We start from the raw sequence: 21,286 nt of genomic DNA, 5'->3' as shown, positions 1-21,286 counted from the left end.
CCGCCACTTTTTCTTGCAGTGTCTGATAAACCTCTGGTGTGGTCTAGTGGTCAGAGTTCCTGGCTACATACCCAGAGGTTCCGGGTTCAATTCCTGGTGCTACCAGATGTTTTGAGAAGTAGTGGGTCTGGAACGGGATCCACTCGGCATTGTGGGGATAAATGAGGAGCTATTTCAAGAAAATAGCAGCTCCGGTATAGAAAACCGAAAATAACGGCCATGGGGATTCACTGCGCTAACCACGGAACACCCTCTATCAGCTAAAGTTGGCACTAACTTCGCCGACAAGCAGCGATCACTCGGTCAGTGTAAGTTGCTTGCGGACTAGAGCCACAGATTTTTAAGAACACTTTTGCTAGTTATGTACAATCATACTCTCCAATGCATTACAGTGTGCTGACACCACTTCATTGATAGCATCTGCCTCAGTGAATAATATACATCACCACCACTACCATACCTCTCGTTCCAGTAACAGGTCTACTTCTGGATACATGTCCATTCAAAATGTTAATAAAACACCTCTTTATCATGATTCTGATAATACCCTGTAACTGTTCATTACGAAATAAAATGACTATATCTGTCCTTGAATCCTGTCCAATAATACATTTTTTTTATTCGTAAGTGCTGTCCCTACTGCCGCAACAAGAATGCAAAAAATCCATCAAGCATGTCCATTTCATGCCTTAAAAACTATTAACTAAAAACAAATCATGGGCTGCCTTTCTTAACCAGTTATTTCCCCCCCCCCCAAAAAAAGACAACGTTAAAGGGTGAAAAGGGGATGACAGCCTGATCAGTCAACACTGTCCATAAGTATTACCACTCATTAATACATTTTAAAAAGCATAAATTACAGCACTTATTCACAACTGCCAATATAATAAAACATAAATTAAAATTCAAAAGGGAAATTTCCAGTGTAAAATTCCACCAAAATCTCTTAACGACAAACAAGGATCAAATGTTGTTTGTTTATAAGATTTGAGGTTTTCTTTAAGATGGAAGCAGTATGTTCCCCTGACACTTTGATACACACCTATTAGACTACAACATGGCATCATAACCCAGCAGAACACAATATGAAAATGATCATAAGGAATCACATGTCATGATGTGGACTTGCTTCATGTGACTCTGGATAGGGGCCGGTTGCAGAAACTTGTGATCATGGTAACAAGCCTTCAAGTTTCACAAAATGCAGGGAATATCTAAACTAGATGCATGATTATTAGCTTCTGAAAGTCTCAGCTACATGAATTACTTAAAACTGGCTGAAGGAAGTGGAACATCCTAACATAAATAAGAAAACAGTGTGACATAACTTTGAAATGATTAATTACTAAAATAACTTGTATATGTATGTAGATAAAAGTTATCTATATTTACATTAGAGAACTTTCTGTAACCTCAAACATTCAGCCATAATTCTGATAAGAAACCAATTATCTCAGTACTTTGTCGATGTATAAGCAGTGCACATCTTGTCCATGTAATGGTGCTTACTGAAACTTGCACAAGGGGACCACTGGCTATAGAAGATTATTCCAAATAATTATTGCTTTTTAATCTTTAACTGGTAGGACAGTACATAATAATGCTAGTGTGCATGTGCATGCATGCACAGATTATTCACATACAAAATATGTGAGGCTTAAATACCTGCTAAGATAAAATGAGAAGACAGACTTTGGGACAAGTCCTTGTTTGATCAAATTATAAAACACAGGAGTGACTCCATCCACAGATATTGAGCTGTATGCCATTCCCAAGATACCATCAAACTTTGCAGCAACAAAGGCCAGACCAGGTTCACTAACAGCCTCTGCAAATGTCTGCTTTTTCACTACAAGCCCTCCCACCTATAAAGAATAGAAGAAATATACAGTTATTAACACAAGATTATTTAATCACAAAATGTTTATTAAAGCATCTTTATAATTATGTTTCTCTTTGAAACAAGCACTCCTATGGAAAGAAGAGTAATAATTTCAAAACTCCGAATTGTAGGGTTTAAAAATTCTTCCCAGATTAACGATCACAGATTTACTACAAGATGGATTTAGATATGTCTTTGTATGAAGACATGTCATATCAGCAGTTAGAATAAGAGTGCTCAATTTCACATGCCTCAGCATAACAGCCGATGCATTATCTTTACAGAAGTGGAAATCTTAAGGAAAAGAAAAATATACTGTAACAAACAAAACTTTCATAATGCCAATTATGAACTCCCAAATTACTGCCACAGACCTTAGAGCATAACTATGGTGATATTCATCCAATAAGTATGGCATCTGTTCATGCTAACTACTTTGCCAATCAGTGGTGGGCATGCCGTCAGTCACACATGAACATGAACAGACTCTATGAATCCTGCCATAATAAGTACACTGCTGATTTCCATGTCCTTTGAGCATTATCTCTGTTTGTGCCAAACCATGATGAGATTGAGTTGTTGTATGGAATTAAGGGTTACATGCATTTTCAATTGGACAATGTACCAGCACACAATGTGAGATCTATGATCTGGTTTCAATCAATAAATAATTAGTAGAAGACTATGACAGTCACATTCTGCAATGTGAATGTGTGTCAATTTTTAAAACTGAAATAGGAAGTGTATGGAAGGAACGTGTGCATTCTAAAAGCTAGATATCTGGAATGTTGTTATAGAATTTAAGGTTAACTTCAACACAGAATTTGTTACATGAGCGTAAAAATGCATAAATAAAAAATGTGGAAGTCATATGTCCTTACTATGTAAAAATACTATGTACAAAAAGGAGACACAGAAAATGTCCCGTTATCCAGTACATACGGGGAACTAGGTATGCTGATGTATGAGAAAACTCCTATGGAATCCAATTTTCATGATTTTCAAACTTTTCCCATCATTAATATTTACATTTTCTATTTTAAAGTCAAAATCAACACATTTTTGTTTTAGTTCTTGTAGCGTAGTTGGTTGAGGCACTATGCTATGTACAAGCCTAAGGTCACGGGTTCAAGTCCCTATGAGGTCATTGGATTTTTTTCAATTTACCTAATCCTTCCAGCTGCACTATGGCCCTGGGGTTGACTCAACCTTTAACAGAAATGAGTACCAGGAATATTCTTGGAATATTCTTGGGGGTAAAGGGTGGCCAGCACGTAGGGCTGACAACCTTTCTGCCATCTATGAGCCAATTGTTTAGAAAATGTGGGAGCCTCAGCATCTCACAACCCTATGGGCCTCCACAGCCTGTTACAGGGATACCTTTACTTTTACTTTACTTATGGGTCTATAGGAGACAAGGGCAGATTGATAGATGAAAGATTTTGGACAGCCTGTATCATGATCACAAATTCAACTAACATCTACTGTACTCATACATAACTATATCTGTAATGGCAACTGTGTGATGAACAAGGCATGTGCTGTTAGTGGTGGGTTAACGTGTGCTCCAGCTTTCTTTTTGAAATAAATTTACAGAATGGTAATTTCTTTTTAAGTATCTGCTGGTTATGTGACAGTTCCTAATGCCTGGATACCATATATCTGGGAGTTCACATTATTTTACTGTAATACATAACAAAAGGTATAGTTACTGCAGTAAAAACTGGTCACTTAAAATCACTTACATTAACAACATCTGTAGATAGGAATCCTGAAAGACTGCCAGAGCCATACTGGATTTCAAATGCAGTCCCATTTTTCTCATAAGTTGATGACTTCGTAGAGTCATACTTACGATGCAACACTGAAATAAAAATATATAACATTACTATCAGTAAAAAGTCTGTATAAATGACATTCATATTGTGAAAGTGTCCACGAAAAGTGGATTTTCAGAAAATTGATATCATTTATATGCAGTTCATATGTACCCTAAAACAGTATTCACCATGTAAGATCTGAGGTTTTCACAGCAGTGACTATGAAGAAAGCAGTCTTTTGGGATGTGGCACCGTGTAGATGTGGTGTTAACCGACGTTCCAGAGGAACGTATCACCTCCATCTTCAGGGCAGAAGGAAAAATAAGAAAATCTGCCAGCGAAGAGACCGTGATAACTGGTACAAGAAGTCTGCTTGTGCGATACGTTCCTCTAGAACGTCGGATAACACCACATCTACACAGTGCCATATCCCAGAAGACTGCTTTCTTCAGCATTCACCATACTTTCGGCTTCACATTTGGACACAAATTAAAGTACAAAACTAAAGCACAATTCAATTACTGGCTTATTGAACAGAGAATGTGTCTAAATGTATTTACTGGACTATATTAAACTTCACTCCTGTGGGTAAAACACAAGACATAAAATGGAATAAATTAACAGAGCAATTAAGCACACCTTAGGAATCTGTCAAAATAACATTAGTATGTAATCAATCAAGTTATATACTTTTGTTTCTTATTTTCATTCAGCTCCATGATATTTTGGCCTGACTGTCCATCCTCACATTGATGGTACATTCATTTTCACTCAACTGTTTTTTTTTCTAATTACTGGCCAATGTTTAAATTAAATTTAAAATTTGTAGTTATGTAGTTTTTTTGAGGAACTGTTTCAAGAATTTTGTTAATGGTTAAAATGTTATAAGACTAGAAAGGGAGCATGTTGATCATTTCTAATTTTGCTGTAGGCTGCTGCATCGAATACCTCAGTGGGTATTGTTAAAGTTATTATTCTTTGATTCCTATGATTGCAAAATAAAGTTGGAAATCTTGCTGGATATTGCAGTATCACACATGTACTGGAGTTATCCCCTTACACACTGTCTACTGGATTTTGCTGTTTTCTTATTGTTCGACGTTCACTGTTTATGGTGGGATCAATTATAATTCAGTGCATACTATGTTTTTCTCTTCTTCTTTCCTTTCATGTATTATGGAATGACGAATTTCTGTTGTTGTGTGTTGCTCTGTAATTTACCTACATATTTTGGTGACCATTCTGATTAAGGGTTAAGGTCATGGTAAGCTCTGAACTTTTCTCAGAACTTCTTGTTCTTTTACATTTTACTAAACATACATACCATATAAAACAAGACGTTCAGTTCAAAGTTGGGTAATTTTCAATCACTACCTCCTTACCCCCTGCATTTCCAACATTATAAATTAATCAAGTTCTTATACAGTTGTTGCTAGTGCAGACAGTTTCAGAAAATTTCCACATATAAACGTATAAAGAAAGTAGCAACCATTTTAATAAAGTGTAACTGTTTACTTATGTTACTTACAACATGCTATGCTGGTGTAATGACACTTCTTAGATGGGACCCATAAGTTGGATGAACCAGTATCAAACACTACTCGGAACTTCTGAGGTGGATCACCAATACTTATTGGCCCATAGTACTGTGCCTAGAAAACAAGGACAAAAACCATGCACCATTCTCGGCTGTGCGTCTGTTTGAATACAATCAGGTAATAGATAACATTTATATACTAAAGCGGGTAACAGAATATGGCTGGTGACTTAGCCAGACAACACCAAGGCCTGACAGTATGGGAGGGTTAAAGGTGGGGGGAATAAAGCTATCCCTGTACAAGGAGCCCTTAGGGTTGTGAGACATCAAGGCTCTCACATTTTCCAGACAACTGGCTCATAAATGCCAGTGACGTTAGCCTTATGCACCAGTTGCCCTTTAACCCCAGGAAGATTCCTGGTATTCATTTCTGTTAGAGGCTGAGTTGACCCCAGGGCCATACTGCAGCAGGAAGGATTAAGTCAATTATAAAATCCAATTATTTCATTGGGAATCGAATCCATGACAGTATCTGTGAGTCTTCATTAATGTTAGTCTACTCTCTCTCATGACTTCCACAACCCAAGCAATTCTTCTGCAAAATAAAGTACATGTGGTTTTATTTTTACACACTGTCTTCTGTGACATCAATGCTAACATCCCTGCACAATTAAAAAATAAAAATGTCCCCATTACATTATGAACCACTCATAGCAAATCAGCATAACTGTCATCTTTCTATGATGCAACATTAAGAAATATCTAGTTCTTTCAATTCTGGATCGTAACACCTAACATGCTGTACATTACATTATGTGCACAGTACTGTGCAGTACACAAACAATGGCAACGAAATATATCTTTGCCCCTGCCAGGAATCAAACCCAACTGCCAAATCTGTATCCTAGTCACTATACTGACTGAGCTATCTGAGTTCCTTATCTGGCTCTTCCTTCAAAATCACTAGATCTGGAAATGCATATCTTAAATTCATGCCTCCTTCTATAACCTTTAGACTCACAATTCACAATCATCCCCACATCACATTCAGCACTGCACCACTTCTTTAACTGACACATAACACTACATATCTGTGACTCACTCACTCATACAAATCATTTCAAAATTATAACCAAAATATAATTAATTTAAGAGGAAACTTACATCAAGATAGTTTGACAATGGTTCTGGGGTAGGACCATTAACATTTTCTGTTAGTCGAAACTGATGCACATCAGTACCGGCTTCCTGCAAAGTTCTGCGTGCGGACTGGAACTTATACAGTGGAATCCTATGTTAAAAATTAAAGTACTTCATTTGTTAACTTATATGTTACATACACTGTCTCAAAGAGAGCATCAGGAATACTCTGGTTCTCCAGCTTGGGAGTTTGCTGAGGGACCAACAGCCGTTGCCTCAAGACACTAGTGTTACAAAATGTTACAAAGGGAAGAAATAAGGTTGAGAGTATGGATGAGATTCAACTGACTCGGGATAGAGTTACTTAGTACCCTGATGTGGCAGTACAGACTTGTATTGGAGGAGGTCCTCAGTCCCTCATTTTGTCAGGACATCAGTTATCGTGACCAAGGCTTCTCATGGCTTTCTTCAGTCCCTTCAGGCAAATGCTCGGATAGTATCTCAATCAGGCCATGACTACTTCCTTCCAAATCCTTTCCAATTCATTACTTGCCAATCATCCTATCATTTGAAGCCATACAGTCTAAGATACTGAGAGTTCATAAAAGAAAGGCAGAGTTCATTGGTGTGCTCTAACAAATATGATAAGCCTTCAGGTTCCATACCAAATAAGGAATCTCTTGACCAGCTAAATAACTGTCAACTTCCCAAGAAAAGCTCTGTTCCTTACAGCCAGTTATTAAACTCTTTTGGAACTTACGTAATGTGCAAACGTCCAAGTCCAATCAAAAACTGTTTTGCTTAACTTTCACTGACATATGACTGACATCACAATCATACTGCCAATGATAGCCAGCATAAATAATGGTGTGTGTGTGTGTGTGTGGAGAAATATGGTTGGGAAGCATTCAAGGCAGTAAGCCTGGCAAAGCAGCTGCTCCTGGTATTTGAAACTGGGACAGGCTCCTCACTTCATCAATTGCAACACAACACACATGCCAACTTCTGATGTGAGAACCATACTGGTCCTATTCTATATGATATCTTTAAACTTTTAATAATAACAGACTTAAACAACTTACACTAAACTAATTTGTATTTGAACTCAAAATCCGATGTACTTCTTGGGTTCATGAAAACGATAATATATGAGATACTGAAGTTCAGTAGTGAGACAATAAACTGTCATCAAATTTTGTATTAAATGTTTGTATGTTTGGAAACTGCTGACATGGAGAGTAACAGAATGAAGTTTTAAATTTTAATATTGGAAATCTAGTAGAGATTTCACACTGAGATAGACTTCCCCTCTACATAACCATTCTATTCCAAATTTTAGTTCACTTCCATATTTAGAAAATGGCTTCTGATGGACTGCAAATATTATTATCCCTTCAAGAAGTTTTAATATTACATTCTGTTCATTCACCATGGGTCTCCTCCAATTTTTCTCTGTACAAGCTGCAAGTTTAGAGAAAAACTTTCCTATTCTCAAGCTATATGGTACTTCCATGGGCACAAACAAGAACAGATAGTGGGAATGACATCACTGAATATCAATATCCACACAGCAAGAATGAGCTTATGTCACTTCCTGAATGCAAAAATGTGACTGATTACTCTTTACTTACAAATTATAGCTTGTATTTATCTGTTCTTAATTAACATAATTTATAGTAAGCTCAATTCTAGTGAACGGTTACAGTTTATCATAAACAAATTAATCAATTAATAAAATACTTGTTACAAAAAGTGACTGACTCAATAATATATTGATAATATGGAAGTGGTGATTCAGAGGCACTGAAATGATGACTAGGCACTACTGTATCTTATGTTACATGCAAATGAGTCCATCCCTTTAAAGACAACATAAAAATATAACTACTAGACAATTTATGCCACAATTGTGTTCCACAACAAAAACCACACATGGTGAAATTGTTATGGTAGCAGAGCGTGGTTCCGATCCACGGACCTCTGTTGCTTTCTTATTCCATGACCTAGTGGCTTGTTTCAGTCCGTAAACCGATTTTCTTAATTTGCAAACTTTATTAGACTCTGCCTTAATGTCATATCCTTCAGGAAGCTCCATATATATAACTTCTTCAAGATCTCCATTTAAAAATGCGGTACAGACATCAAGGTGGTCCATGTTCCAATCATGCTTTGCAGCTAAAGCAAATAACAATCGCATTGAAGAATGTTTCACCACGAGAGCGAAGTTTCAAAACAGTCTATTCCTTCTGTTTGGCTACAACCTTTCACCACTAAACGTGCTCTGTGACATGCGACATTTCCTTCAGCATCTCGTTTAATTTTGAAGACCCATTTTGATTTCACTACTGGCTTATATGATGGTCTATCCACTATTGTCCATGCTTTGTTCATTTGAAAGGCCTTTAATTCCTTCTTAATGGCTTCTTCCCATTTAGATTTATCGGAGCTTGACAGTGCCTCTTCATATGTGACTGGTTCTGATTCCTCATCTTTATGCATGGCTAAGTAAGTAACAATTGCATAAACTGAACATAAGGGAATACTGTACTTAAAGTTTCCTTATTAACCCAGAGGGCCAGAATGAACAGAACTGGTTGCACAGCTGAGCCAAATTTTACCATCTCCCCTTGCATTCCTCCTCTGCCAATCACACAACTCTTTACTCCCCTTTCTATCTTCTCCTTCCCCCCCTCTCTCATTTGGCCAGCAAGCAGTTGGCTTTAAATTGAGTTCTATTAATTGAAATCAGCCTAACTAGTTAAGTGCCACACAATGAAACTGCATTTTTTGACCTTGCATATAGCAAGGAGTACTTGCACTATACATATGTATAACATTTCAGTTCTCACTCTGTGTAATGGTCTGACAATGGCAATAAACACGTGGACTGCCAAGAAAAAGAAAGAAAACGTTCCTTCTACTGAACTCTAAAACCTAACGAAATACACATATAAAAACCTTGAAAAGTTTGAATTTTAATTGTTCGTACATCTCCCTACCTTACATTTTTATACAAATTATTTTATCAAATGTTTTCTTTTCCCCTTAACCTTAGGAATGAAAGCTATGATTTTCTAGCAAATAAGCATATGCAAGAAGTGCAACCGCTGATTCATCATGAGTCAAGTAACTATTTGTAATCTATAAGAAAGATGATTCACAATACAAGAATCAACAGTCCATTCTTCATTTTCAGCTGAGTATTTGTGAACTGTATGTCCTAAGATGCAGTTCCTAACAGCAATGTAACTGAAACTGCTTCTTCTAGAGGTAAGACCATGCAAAATTTCAAGCTTCAGCACTAAATAACTGCCCCCACTTCAAAATATGCATGGCTGGCATTATTTGGAATACATGGAGTAAACATCATCTAATGGCAAGGACTTCTTACTATTTTAAGGAAACTGCCAACTGGTTGAGATGTTACTAAAGACAAATTCAGATATGAGAATGTTATTTCCTTATAGAAATGTGATCTCACAAACCTTCCTCTCCATTTGGATAAGGCAGATATGATACAGATTAAATTCTTGAGAAACAAGTCAGGACATATTCAAATTGAAAATAAATGTCTACTGCAGAAAAGTATCTTGGTTTATAATCAGGTAAGCTCTCCCTGTGCCTTGGCACCAAGCATACAGAGGGCATGGATGTAATGCTACATGTATTAATAACCTTGACATTAGATGAAAGTGGGTACTTTACAGACAAGAAGACTGAATGGGCTCAAAGTTCATCTGGATATGGCAGCCAAGAGAAAAATCTATGAACCTGCTGCATCTAGAATCCCAGTCACCCAGCCTGTGCCTAGGTCACTTTACTGAACTATCTGAACTTCACATATATTAGCACCATCTAATCTAAGTGCTGAATATCAGTATAGTATGGCAGATAAAAAAAACTGTACATCATTTGAAAGCAATGTCTTTCATTCTAGAAGTTTGTAAAGTAAAGGATACAAAGACTATAGAAGCTAAAAATTTACTGAACTGCTTAACTTTGGCAGATTTTACAGCTACAGAGAAAAAACTACTAAGTAATCGTTTTCTGTTATTAGGAGAATAGTGAACTGTGAAATGCTTCCTGTAAGGAAGAAACAGTTGTGTCAGTGGACGGTATGACTGGTGTTGGTATAAACAGTGTTCCCACTTCAGAATGTCTACAATAACCCTGAAGCACATAATGATTTTTACATACTTCAGTTCTCAATAGCAATCACACCATCATGCTGGCAATCATAAGAACTGACATTTTTGTCTCCTTCTTTGTGCCAAGATTGATTCTTTTCTACACTTACACAAATCAATTTAATTTTCTTGTCCTGCTATCTTTAACAAAATTAGAATATTCAGTAAATTATTTTTCCTGTGAGTTCTTAAATGTAATTTTGGTTTCAAAATTATAATGTCATGTGTAATACTCTTTTGTAAGGCATATGTTAAAATATTTTTCATTTTCTTTCCATGCTTATGTTCAGAGTTCTGATAAAGTGAGTGTGATGTGGGTTTGGTCAAGTAAAAATAATCTTGTGAGTACAGGTGCTACTGTTCTGTAATTTTAATCCCTGAACGACATAAAACAAAGCAGGCACTTCTGTACAATTCTGCAGCAAAGTATGGTGTACAATATTATTTCAGTATTTAAGAGAACTGAATGATCCTGAAAATTGTCGAGCCAAAGTCTGGGTAAAGAAAACTTCATGGCACTGCTCCACCGAACACATTTATATTTATATTTTCCACTAGTCCATGCAGATTCTCAGATCAAAATTTCAAAGACAGTGATGCATTCCCTCTTGTCTTCAAAATTCAAAGTAAACTGTACCTCAGTTGCAATACCAGTTACAGGGTAAATGAATCTGTGTTAAAAATATTGAAGTAAGATAATGGAGAGCAGAAGGCTACATAAACTTCATAACTGGGGATTTTATATCCTGTTTGTACACTAGTATTACTTACATGGAAAATAATGAAAATTCAGTATTCATGTGACAGTATTAAAACTTCTGAAGTAACAGAAGAATTTTAAATTTACGGACTTTTCAGAATATATTAATCCTCAAATAAATGTAGGCAGCATCAAGTCAGAGGCATTTTCACATACACCTGTCTCTACAGGCTAAAGTAGCATAGTTAGTATAGCAACTGGCTATGGGCTGGACAACCAAGGGGTTGAAGTTTGAGTCCCTGCAGAGTGAAGTATTTTCTCTTCTCCAAGTCATCTAGACTGACTCTGGGGTCCACCCAACCTCCTATACAATGGGTACTGGAGGCTCTTTCCCTGGGGGTAAAGCTGTCAGGGCATGAAGCTGACTACTCACCTCCAACTTGTGCAAAGGTAAAAAAAATGTGGGTCCATATATCCACTCCCCACACGCCTTCATGGCATAGTGCTTAAACAGTTAAGCACAGGGACTTTACATTTTTACCTTTACCTGTCTCTACATTCAGTTTAACATTACTAAAATTAACAGTTTCAACCAAACAGGCTGCATTACTGAATTTGGAATTCCATTACAATAAAAGTACTATTTTAAAATACAGATGTCTAAATTATTTAACACAGCTACCATCTGTCTCCCCATGTTTATCTCCAATACTAACGAACAACTGCCAAACAAACAGGAATTGGTAGTCTACTCCAAAGATGTTGGCCATATTTAATTTTGGACTGCACTGGTACTTACATGGTGCCCAAACCTAACTTATTAAACTTGGCATAAGACAAGCAAAATAAGACTTAATATTATACTATCGTGTTCCTATCAGCAGAATTGTATATTGGCTCCACATTCCATATTTGTATCCTTTAATTTTGTACAGGAGTCTGGCACAAAATGCATATGACTGCATGAATAAAAGTAATTTGTGAGAGACTTGGGGTTATCACAGTAACACCTATGAAGAGTACTATCTTCAAGTAACAAGCAGTTTGCTGCTGCATGCTTGGCTCTGTCTTCAGCCCTGATGATGGAAACAGTAAGTTCATCCAAAATGTCAGCTAAATGTTACCAAACTCCATGGTGTCTCATATCCTCTTTAAAATTTATCTACATTTCCAGCAAATGAACACTGGGACCACAAATGAATACAAATTCGCAAAGAAAGCATTTGTAAGACATCTTTATTCCCTACATGAACACTCTTTAAAATAATCCACCACAACTATATATAACTTCATTACGTAGTAGTAGTAGTAGTAGTAGTAGTAGTAAATACGGCTCAGCTTGGTATATATAGGGACGTAATAGACGGCTGGGGTTCGATTCCCGGCAGGGGCAAGAGATTTTTCTCTTCTCTAGAGCGTACAGACCGGCTCTAGGGGACTACCCAGCCTCCCATCCAACTGGTGTCGGGGGATTTCCTCCGGGGCAAGGCGGCCAGGGCATGTACCTAACCATTCACCTCCATCAAGTGCTGAGGTCAAGGTGGAGCTGTACGTCTACTTCCCCATACGTCTCCATGGCGTTGTGCTTAATTACAGCAAAGGAACAAATTTACCTTTACTTTTTTTTACTACTACTAATGATAATAAGAAAGTGCGTAATAAGCCGAAAAATACAACTAACCGAACAAATGCACTACTGCAAGATGCCACAAAAAGAACAAATAATCCTGTACGTATCATCTTTTTCTCAGACGAACACAGATACCATACAACCAGCACTTTATAAACGTTAACCGGTAAGTTCTCCACACAGACTACACCTAAACACACAGTCTATGCGGTCTATGCAGTCGATGACACGAAGTCATGAGACTGGCCCCGGAATGAGCATTACAAACAATATAACAAATATCTAGGCCATCTAGGCGATCTAGCCTATCTAGCTCAATCTAGCTACACAACATACTCTTTAGCAGTAGGTTAGGGAATGGTCAGAAGTTGGACCACAGGTACAGACATGGAAAATAATATTTACACAGTGTCGACTTTATTTCGAGTTTTAAATGTTAACATAAGTGTCAATTTGGTCACTTACCGATCATGTTAAGTGACTAATTAGGAACCAGCAGAAAATGATGCAATCGAGCTAAGAGAGATACTGACCTGTCAGGGCAGTTGAAAATAGTGTGATAATTATCCTGACGATCGCCAAAACGCCAATGAATTATTTCCAAGGCGTCGTTGTTAAAGTCGTATTAGTTCACCATAGGCTATTACAATTGACTGACTGACCTGGTGCAATTAGGCGATTCAGTTTCATCTGTAGGCTTCTTGAAGTATTTTATTCGCATCTTACACCAAATCATATTTTACTAAAGCGAAATTTTATGTTTCATTCCTTTCTTCTTCTTCTTCCTTGCACACTCATATTCATGGCTGAAAAAAGGGAAGATGAGGATACATGCTGACCGCAAGTTTTAAAGTGACTTACTTTAAAGGAGCTATTGTCACTGCCATAAGATATCATAACCATTGTTCCCAACAATGATACGTGTAGGAAATAATTTTGGAACATGCTGTAACAATTTACATTACAAGACATGGTGGTCATTCCCTTGGGAATTTCTGCTAATGTTGGAGCATCTGATTCTCTTCCTGAGCGTTTATCTAGTTCTGAAAAGCTATTTCTACTTTGCTCCACTCCTGCAATTTAATGCTCTCACAAAATCGCCAGTTTAAAAGGGAACATAACAAAGCCTGCTGCATACAATAAATGATGCATTAAAAAAAGAAAAAGGCAGTATGTGAACATCTGCCTGTCAACATACTGGCCAAATATCTGAGTACGTATCGTTGAACATATTTTCTTCAAATAGTAGACGTTCACTGGAAGTTGCCCAACAATCCTGATTTTTAGCCATATTTATTCATAACAAAACCAAGTTTACATAAGGCCATAAAGGAGCTTAATGAATCCCATAAACTGTTTCACTGAAGTTGTTCAATTTCTGCATGGAAGACTACCATCAGGATTTGATGGCCAGTTTAGTTTTTGGCCATATCTATGCATACTGAAGCCTAATTTACCTACAGCCATAATGAACACTTACATGTATGCCTTAAATTGTTTCGCAGATCTTGTGAAATTTGACGACAGACTTTCACAAAAAAATTGTCGCGTGATTCAGATTTTCATCCATACTGAACCATAATAAAGCCTAATTTGCGAAAGGCATGATAACTTGAATTTTCCACCTATCTCTTCTAGTGGTCAGTTTAACATCAATGCCTGTTTTACACCATGGGAAAGTTTCCACCGTTCATTAGATGATTGGCCCATTTTTGTAGTCACAACATCAGCATAGCTGAGTGTTACATGTTGGTTTCTTGCTTGGCTTGCCCTTCTACCCTGAAGATGGAGGTGACAAGTTCCTCCGGAATGTCAGTTGTCTTTAAACAGATTACATTATATTCCTTATATTCCAGAGGATAGTATTTTCCATACCCACAACTGTGAGAATCAAGAATCCTAAATATTTTTCCTTTGCTAAATTAATGTGAGAAGAATTATGCTTATTATTAAGATACTAGCTTTGGGAGAGCACATATTTACAAATTATCGAGATGATGATTCATTCATAAGCCCCTGCAAGATAAGGAAAAGCCTACCCCATTCCATAACTTACACTCTTGACGTAACAACTCGGAGAATGGCGAGTCAGTATTTTGGCCATTACTGTTTTCATAGACATGGTAAAACACCACCAATTAATGAAATTTAGCCACAAAGTGTGCAGAACTTTGTTGCCCACTGTTTAGTACATGTTTCACATGTCTTCTTGCTTAACCTAACAACTGGAAACAAAACTGTTTGAGACACTTCTGCGACATCTTGAACATTATTATGGGGTCAGGTGTGGGCCCAGAAATAAAACATATACCCATGAAGATACATACACTTTAGTGTCCACTGTTAGTTACCTGCTATATTTGCCATTTTGACTATCCTAACAGCCCAATACAAAACTGTTACTTTGAGCCATGAAGAATCTGGATATTTGGAAATCCAAGAAGGTCGCTAACATGCCATGGATAGTAAAGTGTTACCATTTTTGTGTCTGTTTCTTTGACTTCTGGTCCTGTATTGCAGCTATGAAAGTTTGTTCAAAACAATGGCCATTTTGAGATATACTTAAATCATTTGACATTTTTGGTGCATGTATATTTCGCCCCTATATTCATGGTAACAGATTAAGGCAGCTGGTTCATCCAAGACATTGGAAACCACTAACAAGGGCATGAGTGCCAACTTTAAAAATCTCTGATATTTCACTTCTAGGTGTTTACTTTGTGAGATTACTACATTAATGCAAGGCTTCCCTATGTCAGAACAATCATAACTGTGTATACCTGAAACAGTACATCTTATTTCTGGAGGAAACTGCTGCCTCCACCTTCCAGTTATACCCTAATGTCATGACCCAGAAGGCCACAATCTAAATTTTTACTGCTGCGAAGATATTCTACATAGGTATACTAAGTATGTTTCTAATGCAACTTTCAGTTTCTATCACCTTCACTGGTATTGTAGTAATGTGTCAATGACAAAATAACCACTGCAACAATATTATGAATTTCACAGCACATATCACACAAATGAAAACATAACAGAGTACGTACTTAAAATCTGAAACAACTAATTATAATTCATAAACTTTAATCATTATTACAAAATNATTAATGCAAGGCTTCCCTATGTCAGAACAATCATAACTGTGTATACCTGAAACAGTACATCTTATTTTTGGAGGAAACTGCTGCCTCCACCTTCCAGTTATACCCTAATGTCATGACCCAGAAGGCCACAATCTAAATTTTTACTGCTGCGAAGATATTCTACATAGGTATACTAAGTATGTTTCTAATGCAACTTTCAGTTTCTATCACCTTCACTGGTATTGTAGTAATGTGTCAATGAAAAAAAAACCACTGCAACAATATTATGAATTGCACAGCACATATCACACAAATGAAAACATAACAGAGTATGTACTTAAAATCTGAAACAACCAATTATAATTCATAAATTTTAATCATTATTACAAAACATGAGACATAATACTGTTTAAAACGCTGTTTATCAGCATCAAATGCTCCATCAGAAAAACTGTCGTTTTTAATACAAACTGCTGAATGGATGGATATCAATGATGTCTTGGAATATGATAATGGTAGTACTGAAACAGCAGACAATTATAAATTCTTCTATGGAAAAAAGCATGTTAAACATCATTTAGGAATGGGCTTTTTCATACATAAGAAAGATTTGTTAGTAACAGGATGTCACATAAATACTAAGAGGTCATTGATTGGCATTATATTATTATTCTGAATCTGAATGCTCCAACTGAGCAGGTTTTAATGATAGTGAAGTTCAAATTGTGGTCTTCTGGGTTGTAACATTGTGTGGTTTTATAGTTGGATACCAATGTTTCAGCGGTACATACTACATACATCTATGGGGCTGCAGTGCGTGGGGTAAAGATGTGGTCAGGTGATAGAGGCAGGTTACAAGGAAAGTGGTCAATCAGATCTATATGCATGGATAAGCAGCTTCTTGCCCTTGCATTTCCTGATCACTGTTTCCTATTGGCCAAGACTGGACTTGTATCTCCTTCCCCCTCACATGAGACTGCCCCTCCTTGCAGCCTGCTTACTCGTATATCTTCATCTCACACATTTTGACTATGAAGATGCAGGCCATATGCTCTTCCAAAATTTTGGTACCTACCTATAAAGTCACATGGTGTCACAACCCAGGAGACCACAACCTGAGCATAAAAATGATAGGAAAGACAGCTTTTATTAGGAACCAGAGAGCACATGTGACTAATTCAATATGTATCACACACAATTTGGCTAAGAAATTTCAAGGAAAAAGTAGGAAGAAAGATATTTTGAAACTGATAATTAGGGATGGGAGTTTTACATATATAAATTGCCAGTCGACACACACATAACATTCTAACATTGCAAGAGAAACATATGCTTGGACTTCTCATGATGGGAAGACACAATCAGTTTGACCAAATCTTGAAACAAGATGATACTTAATTATAACTGATGTTCACTCCTTATAGGGGCTGACTGTGATACTGACCACTATCTGGTGTATGCAAAAGTTGGGAGACTAAAACAAGGAAATGAGGAAAACAAAAGTCTGATAAGGGAAGATTTACTATTTTCAAGAAGCTAAAGAGTGTGTAATATGAATTTATGGAAAATATTAAAATTTAAATTCAACGGATACCAGGGCTATGCTACAAGCTGGAAAGTTNATGCATGGATAAGCAGCTTCTTGCCCTTGCATTTCCTGATCACTGTTTCCTATTGGCCAAGACTGGACTTGTATCTCCTTCCCCCTCACATGAGACTGCCCCTCCTTGCAGCCTGCTTACTCGTATATCTTCATCTCACACATTTTGACTATGAAGATGCAGGCCATATGCTCTTCCAAAATTTTGGTACCTACCTATAAAGTCACATGGTGTCACAACCCAGGAGACCACAACCTGAGCATAAAAATGATAGGAAAGACAGCTTTTATTAGGAACCAGAGAGCACATGTGACTAATTCAATATGTATCACACACAATTTGGCTAAGAAATTTCAAGGAAAAAGTAGGAAGAAAGATATTTTGAAACTGATAATTAGGGATGGGAGTTTTACATATATAAATTGCCAGTCGACACACACAAAACATTCTAACATTGCAAGAGAAACATATGCTTGGACTTCTCATGATGGGAAGACACAATCAGTTTGACCAAATCTTGAAACAAGATGATACTTAATTATAACTGATGTTCACTCCTTATAGGGGCTGACTGTGATACTGACCACTATCTGGTGTATGCAAAAGTTGGGAGACTAAAACAAGGAAATGAGGAAAACAAAAGTCTGATAAGGGAAGATTTACTATTTTCAAGAAGCTAAAGAGTGTGTAATATGAATTTATGGAAAATATTAAAATTTAAATTCAACGGATACCAGGGCTATGCTACAACCTGGAAAGTTGCAGGTTCAAGTCCCGATGAGATCATTGGATTTTTTCAGTTGACCTAATCCTTCCAGCCGCACTAGGCCCTCGGGTTTACTCAGCATCTAACAGAAATGAGTACCAAGAATTAATTAAATAATTTTCCTGGGGAGTACAGCGCGGCCGGCACATAAGGCTGACAACCTTACCGTCATCTTTGAGCCGATTGTCTAGATAATGCGGGACCCTCAACATCTCACAAACCTGTGGGCCTTCAAGGCCTGGTACAGGGACAGCTTTACTTTACTTTTTTACCAGTTGTTGAAGCAAGTGATATAATACAGCAAAGAGAGTAGGTACATGTTCTGCTTTGAGATCTTGCAAAAACTTTAACTGGATGACCCACTCACTGCGAAGGTTGTTTAATGATGAAAATTCAGATTTATATGGCCACATCAATTACCACAATGTTAATATATGGGAACTCAAAATCTGCATGCTGTTTTGGAACATGTGACAGCCTTAAAACTTCTTTTGTGCATTGTCAGGAGCAAAGATTTCTAGACCATTCCCTATCACTGAAAGATGAGAATTGGCTGTATTTGACTGGAAATGTTTGAGCAGTTCATTATTCCCATCCTACAAGACCAATGACACTGGAAACAATACAGCAGCATGATGGCCTCCTCCACACTTCCACAAACCTGTCAAGAGTGTGCCTGGATACTGAGTCACCACAGATATTGAGAGTTATGGGGACTTACATAGACTTTTCAGTCATTGTAAATACATTTTCATATATTTGTTGTAAGACAAATACATACACTTCAGGACTAGAAACACATTTCACAAACATCCTGTATTATATGAACAAAATTCTGTACTGTACTGCACATGAAAATTGCAAAATAATGTGATGCAATATGGTGATTTGAGAATAGGGTAACAATATAAAAAGGGATTTGTTGGTATCAAGTGTCAAAGGATGGCTGGAATTATTTAAAAATAACTTTCAAATATTTTCACTAAACCTTGTTTTAATGAAATTACATACACTTAACACAATGTCTTCATCAAATATCTACAATTTGCCCCATTCCAATATGACTGGTATTTTGCAAAAGTCTGTACCCCAACATGACAGGCATGTGTTGACAAAAGTAAGAACAGTAACCACCACACTTACTTCAAAATTCATTATAATATACAATCCTGCTGCATTCTTAACGTAAGTTTCTTCGCAGTCCTCGCAGATTAACATGTTTCTTGCTCTCAAAAACGGAGTTCAAATCAATTGTGAGTTAAAAATATAAAACAAACACATTTTGTTTCTTCACTGTAATTTCTACAACCCACAATTAAACTCCTAGTTATACTGAAAGTCTGTTAAGTTTACCACTAAACCAGAATCTGATGCACTTTACACATGACAAAATAACAGAGAACAGAAAGAAAGAAAGAAAAAACTTCCTATCCATAGAAAATTAAGCCACGTGGAATCATACCATCCTTGTTGAGATAAAATGTAATAGCCACAGACCTGTCAATTTTCTCATTTTCCATTACAATGTCTGTATCTGACTTAATATTTTAGATACAATTTCATGTATAAATACTAAACAAGCAAAATTCACAAATTATTTGTTGAGGAGATGATGGCAAATTTCATCCATTTTGCATTCAAGTATTAAGCTGGTATAAAATAATCCCAGAATGGGTCACAAACATGTAGAATAAAATGTTTAAATAATAATGTAATTTTATGTACACCTCTGGAATACTTATAAACATGATAACTCAAATCCCGATATATAATCATATCTTTGTATAGCCGAAGAAAATTAAGCACAGTTATTATTCTCTTTTATGTACAAATTCTGTGAAGTAAAATTTCTGCAGACTATGCAGTTTGTAGACTGCTGAACAGATGAAAGATCAGAAGTACAAAATTCTTCAGAGCAGAACTGAGTGGGGATGATGAAGACCTACTTACCAGGATTTGCACACTAGGATCAGCTCCACATTGTTGTTTTGTTCCTAGAAAAACATGTCTCATCAGTACCCATTATATCACATATATGTTCCATTTTGCACTGGACTGCAAAACTTCTTTAATATACAGGGCCATTAAAATTGTTGCACGCCATTTCAAACATTGTACAAAAGCCATAACTGACAGAACGATAACACAAAGAACATATACACGTGATACATTCAAGTTTTGGAATGCCATATCATCACAATGCTCAGATGCACCATTTGCCAAAAAATTACCAAACAAGGGGAAGGAACTAGGTGACCATGGCATTAGGGTATCAAACAGCCACATGCTTCTGTCCAGCAGGTTAAGTATTTAGCATGCATTTTGTCATGAGCAAAGGTTAATGACCCCTTTTTTTGTTTACAAAGAGAAAAAACCGCTGGTAGCCCATATTTAGAGATAATGGAAAATTGGATGTCACAGTTGTTGACCGCCACTGTGGTCTAGTGGTCAGAGATCCTGGCTACAGATTCAGAGGTCCCAGGTTCTACTAGATTTTCTGAGAAGCAGTGGGTCTGCAACAGGGTCCAATCAGCCTTGTGAGGATAACTGAGGAGCTATTTCAAGGAAATAGTGGCTCCGGTCTAGAAAACTGAGATCAATGGCCGTGGGGATCTGTTGCGCTGATCACGTGACACCCTCTATCCACAAAAGTTGGCACTAACTTCGCCGACAAGCAGTGATCACTCGGTTGGTATTTGCGGACTACAGGCCACGGGGGGGTCGGAGTTGTCGGACAATTTCCCACATTTTCTGGTTCCAACAGGAAAGAATGTCGCCACAATGGCAATTGGACAGTTGTGGTTACCTTGATGAAATGCTATTTAGGACCCAGCACTTCCATGTGTAAGAGCTCATGGGCCGTAGTCGAGGTGACAGTATTTGAGACTTTGCCCACAAAACATTGATTTCTTCAGTGGTGAAATATCCACTGCTTAT

At 37.1% G+C, this 21,286-nt stretch overlaps 2 protein-coding genes across 2 annotated transcripts in view; both read right to left on the bottom strand.

Annotated features, from left to right (window-relative positions):
* The window catches only part of LOC111873754 (lysosomal aspartic protease), a gene marked incomplete at its 5' end in the record, with an annotated part of 17,837 nt that extends 4,831 nt beyond the window's left edge, over window positions 1-13,006 (bottom strand). Inside the window, 5 exon segments of the mRNA XM_023868700.2 lie at window positions 1,666-1,865; window positions 3,628-3,746; window positions 5,231-5,354; window positions 6,404-6,530; window positions 12,948-13,006. Coding sequence (XP_023724468.1) covers window positions 1,666-1,865; window positions 3,628-3,746; window positions 5,231-5,354; window positions 6,404-6,530; window positions 12,948-13,006 — 629 coding nt within the window.
* A 6,317-nt stretch (window positions 13,007-19,323) lies between these two features.
* The window catches only part of LOC111873748 (PHD and RING finger domain-containing protein 1), a gene marked incomplete in the record, with an annotated part of 54,081 nt that continues 52,118 nt past the window's right edge, over window positions 19,324-21,286 (bottom strand). The window contains 1 exon segment of the mRNA XM_033755189.1: window positions 19,324-20,343. Within this exon segment, the coding sequence (XP_033611080.1) occupies window positions 20,319-20,343 (25 nt within the window).

Source organism: Cryptotermes secundus, unplaced genomic scaffold (assembly GCF_002891405.2).
Source record: "Cryptotermes secundus unplaced genomic scaffold, Csec_1.0 scaffold142, whole genome shotgun sequence".
NCBI classification, from domain to species: domain Eukaryota; kingdom Metazoa; phylum Arthropoda; class Insecta; order Blattodea; family Kalotermitidae; genus Cryptotermes; species Cryptotermes secundus.
This window is presented reverse-complemented; position numbering and strand designations above follow the sequence as displayed.